General features: G+C 44.9%; 1 protein-coding gene across 1 annotated transcript; it reads right to left on the bottom strand.

The window, feature by feature from the left end:
• Positions 1–1,481: 1,481 nt before the first annotated feature.
• LOC130596441 (olfactory receptor 1038-like) lies at positions 1,482–4,284 on the bottom strand. The gene is made up of 2 exons (XM_057404041.1): positions 3,386–4,284; positions 1,482–1,500 (listed from the first exon to the last, which is right to left on the bottom strand). Exons 1-2 carry the CDS (start codon positions 4,282–4,284, stop codon positions 1,482–1,484), a joined length of 918 nt encoding a protein of 305 aa, XP_057260024.1.
• Between the last annotated feature and the right edge of the window lie 2,053 nt (positions 4,285–6,337).

Below are 6,337 nucleotides of genomic sequence, written 5' to 3'. Positions count from 1 at the left end.
ACTTGAGAGCTTGATTCCCACCAACTTCTTCTCTTTGAAAGGCACAAACAAATGCTATGAATCTTTTGGAAACTTTTCTCCGACTCTTTTTCAGCAAGCAAATGTAAAACTACACTTGCTCTTCCCTCCCACCCCAGCAGCTTTAATAAAGAGCTCACAGGTAAGAGTGAGGAATTTTATTGGAGCAGAGAACAAGGTCAACAATCTTGTAAGAAAAATAGATAATTACGAGTGACAAAAGTTATAAATGAATAAAGCTGATTGGTGTTTCCTGTGAGGAAAAGGAGCCTGGGATAATTGAGGGTAATTTCTCCCTACAGACTGGTGCCTACAAACTGAATTGAAGTTTGAGGTTCCTTCTCCTCTTGATTTCCTTCCAAGGAGCATGTGATGGCTGGGTCTCTTTCTCATTACATACTGTCATTGACTTCTGTGCAGGATCTGTGGAAGAACATAAATAAAGTCATGTGGATTAGTGAAAATCTCATTGTTTTAGTGCATCGCAGTCTTCCTCAGTTAAGATGAACTGTTCATGTCCTGGATGACAGAGCTCTTTTGTGTAGCCAGTGGTTGAAGAACCTCCTTGTGCACTTGACCAGAGCCGCCTTCACGTCCTTGTTCCTCAGGCTGTAGATGAATGGGTTGAGCATGGGGGTGATCATGGTGTAGAAGATGGAGGCCACCTTATCCAGGCTCCTGTGGCTAGATAGCGGTTGTAGGTACATGAAAAACGTTGTACCATAGAATAAGTCAACAACCATCAAATGGGATGCACAGGTGTGGAAGGCTCTGGCCCTGCTCTGTGCTGAGCACATCCTTTATGTGGAATCCTTTGATGAAGACCTGCTGAGCTGGTGACTCTGGGCTTCCACTGTATTCAAGGATGAGAAATGGGCATTTTGAGGCAATGATCAATTATCCCAGGGTGAAGTAACAGGCCTTTATCCCCCTGAGCAGCCTCAGCTGGGCCTCCATCCCCACCCTCTGCCCATTTGTCCCCCTTCTCTATTTAATCTCAGCCCAGGGAGGTTGAACTTCATAAGAGGAGTTCCAGTTCCCAGTTTGGCAGGAGGTGTGCACACCTGTGGAATCCTTTGATGAAGACCTAGGTTTGCTCATAGACTTTCCTAGCAATTGCTGGACCTGACCGTGGTTCAGGGCCTGATTTGATCTGACTTGGCCTGCTCTCGTACCTATCTTGTCATCACCAACTTGCCTGATGATTTGGAGTCTTGGCTGAACTTGGCCCAGGTCTCTGTTCCTGCCCTGCTTCTCTTGCTCAGGTACTGTGGGGTGGTCCCTGCACCCCATGGTGTTCCCCTTTGGCTCTGTTTCAAGAGATTAAAGAGAGAAACCCCTGTGGTACTGGCCAGGTTTCTGCAAACCATCCTTGGGTGGCATGGTTTAGCGTGAGGTGTCCCTGCCCATGGTAAGGGGGTTGGAACTGGATGATCTTAAGGTCCTTTCCAACCCTGACTATTCTATGAAATTAGAACCTTTCTCTGGCTGCACCCAACAGCCCAGCCAGGGCTCACTGCTCTGGCACACGCTCTCCATTCAGACCATGTCCCTGCATGGGCAAATTAGGAGATAGTCTTCTCAGTGAGGAAAATAGAGTAATCAACTGAGCATTCCATTCAGTGTTATTCTCTGGTCATTAGTATCTCCTCCATTTCAAAATATGATATTAGAATTATGGTCTTTAGTAGATAGGCAGCACTTTTATTTGGAAATGGGTTTCAAGTCTTAGTAAAGACTCTTTAATCTTTCCAGCTTCAATGTTTCTTTGCTTTGAAGATGCTGAGGTGCCATCTCTAAGAAATGCTCTTTCTCAGTAACTTCAGGACAGTTTCCGATCTTGTTCTATTCTGTCTCCCAGAAGACAACTCATCTCAAAGGTTGAGGAATTAACAGCTCCAGATTTTTAACTTACAAAATCACTAAGGAAATTTTTCAGCTAAAGCTGAAGGGGAGAGAAAACAAGATTGCCATAGGTGATGTGCCCAGTGAGGCTGCTGGCATCGTATCCCAACCATCTAAGATAGAAAGTAATAACCGGTAAAGACAGGAGTCTCTGGTAGATGCAGCCAAACATTGACACCCAACACCCTATAGAACTGAACAGAGAAAAAAAGGAGACTTGGAGGATTTACTTCTCTGAAGCTCTGATTTATAAAGCAAGCCAGGAGGTGAGAAAATCATTTTTTTCTCAAGATAGAGATGATTCTGTGCAGTACAGTCATGCAGATCCATACATTGAGTCCAAGTGGAATTGTCATGGGAAATGTCATGGGAATTCTAAATACAACTGGCTCTGTCAGCTTCCTTTGATCTCGCTGCCTCCCCAAAGGGCCCGTATGCTTGTGCAAAGGAAACCGAAGGTAGTAGTAAAAAGATTAGAAAGTAAGAAATCACTTTCTTGGGGAAAAATAGAAACAACGACAGTATGAATTTATAAAATGAGCTTAAATACTGGAGTCCAGTGGGAAAATCAGTGGGAAAATCCCCTATACAGTTATATCCAGTGTAGATGCCAGGTATGTTTTCCCCAGGGCTGATCAAAAGCCAGCATATCCCCATAGCCAAACACTGCAGCAGGCTTCCAGCAAATCCCTCTTGTTGAAGGATCACTGCTACCACCTTCCATTTGGACAGTACCCTCCCAGTCAGCTGACTTTAGGAAATATCTAAAAGGGTGCTCAGGCATTGGAATAGGCTGCCCGGGGCAGAGCTGGGCTCACCATTCCTACAAGTGTCCTAAACCGTGTAGACAAGGCCCTTAGTGCCATGGGTTAGTGGTGGCCTTGGCAGTGCTGGGGAATGGTTGGACTGGATGATCTTAAAGGTCTTTTCCAACCTAAACAATTCTGTGATTCTCTAAGTCTATATGTGTCACTTTATTTGTAATACCAGTTTTATACGTTTTATTTGTATTCCTCTGTCACACATATATATATTTACACACATAAACACATATTACACATATTGGAGCTGAGGGACAAGGTCAAGAATCTTGCAAGAAAAGTGGATATTTATCAGTGACAAAAGTGAGAATTGAATAAAGCTGATTGGTGTTTCCTGTGAGGAAAAAGAAGCCTGGGATAATTCAAGGTAATCTCTTCCTACACGCTGGTGGCTGAGAAGTGAAATGAAGTTTGAGGTTCCTGCTCCTCTTGGTTTCCTTCCAAGGAAGATGTGATGGGGGTTCTATTTCTCATTAAATACTCTGACTATTGTGCAGGAACTGTGAAAGAACCTACATAAAGTCATGAGGATTAGTGGAAAATCCCATTAGTTTAGGCGTTCTCACTTGATGTAGAGTATTCATGTCCTGCATGATACAAGTCTTGCGTGTTGCCAGTGGTTGAACAACCTCCTCCCGCACTTCAGCAGAGCCCCCTTCACCTCCTTGTTCCTCAGGGTGTAGATGAAGGGGTTGAGCATTGGGGTAACCACGGTGTAAAAGATGGAGGCCACTTTATCCAGGCTCCTATGGCTAGAAGAAGGTTGTAGGTACATGAAGAATCCTGTCCCAAAGAATATAGAAACAGCCATCAAATGGGAAGCACAGGTGTGGAAGGCTCTGGCCCTGCTCTGTGCTGAGCACATCCTCAGCACGGTGCGGATGATAGAGATGTAGGAGAGTAAAATGACCACGCTCGTGCCCACTAAGTTGATGGTGACGAAGGCAAAGATGAGCATCTCGCTGCTGTGGGTGTCGGAGCACAGGAGCTTTACTACAGGAACTTTGTCACAGAAGAAGTGGTCAATGCGGTTGGGACCACAGAAGGAACCTCCAAACACGCACCATGTGTAGACGATGGCACTGAGGAAGGCGAATAGGTAGGATGATACTACCAGCTGCCAGCAGACACGGCTGGAGATGATGGTCACATAAAGCAGGGGCTGGCAGATAGCAACATGGCGATCATAGGCCATCATGGCCAGGAGGTGACACTCAATAGTGGCAAAGAAAGCAAAGGTGAGGAACTGCATCATGCAGCCAGTGAAAGAAATGGTTTTGTCCTCTGATAACAGGTCTGCCAGCATCCTGGGGCAGATGACTGTGGAATAGCAGATGTCAGTGAAGGCAAAATGGGTGAGGAAGAAGTACATGGGGGTGTGGAGGCTGGGAGACACCCGCACCAAGATGATAATGCCAAAGTTCCCCACCAAAGTGACAATGTAAATCAATAGAAACAAGACTAAAAGAGGGGTCTGCGCATATGGGCTGTCTGTAATTCCCAACAGGATGAATTTAGTCTGCGTGTGATTTCCTCTCATGACCAGGTGTTACCTACCAAGGCAAAAGGAAGGAAAACATCAAAATCATTGCAAACAGAAATTCACTTTTGGACCATATTTAACTACAATCGATCACCAGTTTAACTGCCATGTTTTGGTGGAATTAATATTTTGTATTGTATTTTTTAAACCCAAATTATATGATTTTGTTTTTCATTTGAGGTATTTGGAAAAGAACAGAGAGTGCAATGAAGCAAAAACTGCCATTTTTGTTCTTCTATGCTGAGAAACATAAACTATGGATTTATTCAAGCACCTGATTTTTCAGGTTTGAGTGAAGAATCAGATCTTTACTCACTTTCAGATTGGAGGCAGTTTGCGTCAGAAGACACCTTAGAGGAACCTCATAGGAGCACACATAAACCTTGAGCAAGAGAAAGTCACATTCCCATTGAAATGATAGCTTACACATTAATGACCTCCAGATATTTTCCCTTGGCTTTTAATTCTAATGCCAGTCTTAAAATTGCATATATCGAAGTGTTATCTATAATTCAAAAAGGATAAAATTCACATTGCTAAAGTCATGATTTATACATTTCTGAGTTCCAGCATGCTGAAGCACCCTCACACCTATGGGCATTATGTTGCTTGACCTAAAAAAGAGTTGATGTTATAAGAGGCTGAATCCAAAGGCTGATTTGTTAGTGACCATATTCTGTTGACGATCTGAAATGCTGCATTTCTTTATAACAGAATAAGATTCTCTTGAATAAATCAGTTCATCTTGCTTTAGCTGCCGATGTAAAAGAAACACAACCTGCATCAGACATTGCTCCCTCTTCTGATAAAGAAAACCCACATTGGTAAGGCTGTTTTCTGACACAGCTTTACCAAAGAGGACGAGAGAACATGAAGAAGCAAACCCACTACCTCACTGCAGGTGAGGCTCTGCTTTGTGTTGGTGTTACCTCCTGTGCCTTCCCTCTGCCACCGAGTGATGGGAGCCAAGGATTTATCCCCAATGCAGCAGAGAACATCTACGTACCGGCATCAGCTCTGTTAAGCACCTGATGTGAAGAGAAGGGAGCTCGTGCCAGACTCCAAGAGCCCAGCTTGTGGTGCTGGGGCTGTAAATACAGTTGCATGTGCTCTGCTGGGAGGAAGCCTCCAGGGCTGCTCATGCTTTCGCAGAGGAAAACAAAGAAAAGGAAAAGCAAAGGGTGTGAAATCACCTCTGAAAGGCATTGTGGTGCTTGGGCACCTGAGAGTCATGGAGTGCATGAGCTGTCTTTGAGCACAGCTACACAGCAGCACCAGTGATGAGCAGCTCTTGGGATGCTTCTGACATACTTGTGGATTATGCCAAGCATTCTATCTCTCATTGCCAACAGAATAAGAATGGGTTTAGAGACATTTCAGATCTTGTAGAGGGTCCCTAAATGCGACAGGAACCACAAGTGACTCCTTCTCTGGAGCTGCTGATATCCCTCTGTGAACACTTGAGTGCCCATTTTTCCAGCCCCAGTGGGATTATCCACATATAGTGCCTGGATGGCCAACACCTGAGCTGGTGCCTTAGGGCTTCCACTGTATTGAAGGATGAGAAATGGGCATTTGAGGCAGTGATGAATTGTCCCAGGGTGAACTAATAGGCCTTTATCCCCCTGAGCAGCCTCAGCTGGGGCGTCATCCCCACCCTCCACCCATTTGCCCCCCACCTCTATTTAAGCTCAGCCCAGGGAAGTTGGGCTATTTTTGAGGTTTTGTTTCCATTTTAGCAGGAGTTGTGCACATCTATGGAATCCTTTGATGGTGACCAAAGCTTGTTCATGTATCTTCCTAGCAATTGCTGAACCTGACCCTGATCAGGGGATTGATTTGACCTGTGTTGGCTTGGTTTGGCTTGGTCTTGGACCTGCCTCATAATCCCTTACTTGCTTGACACCCTGGAATCTTGGCTGACCTTGGCCCAGGTCTCTGTTCCTGCCCTACTGCTCTTGCTCAGATACTGTGGGATGGGTCCTGCACCCCATGGTGTTCTCTTTTGGTTCTGTTTAGACAGATTTAGAAGACAAACCCCTGTGGCAGT

This window comes from Pezoporus wallicus, unplaced genomic scaffold, assembly GCF_028554395.1.
Source record: "Pezoporus wallicus isolate ANWC-B61680 ecotype Strahan unplaced genomic scaffold, APGP_CSIRO_Pwel_v1 contig_7847, whole genome shotgun sequence".
Taxonomy (NCBI): Eukaryota; Metazoa; Chordata; class Aves; order Psittaciformes; family Psittacidae; genus Pezoporus; species Pezoporus wallicus.
The sequence above is the reverse complement of the archived record's forward strand: the minus strand, read 5'-3'. Positions and strand labels throughout refer to the sequence as shown.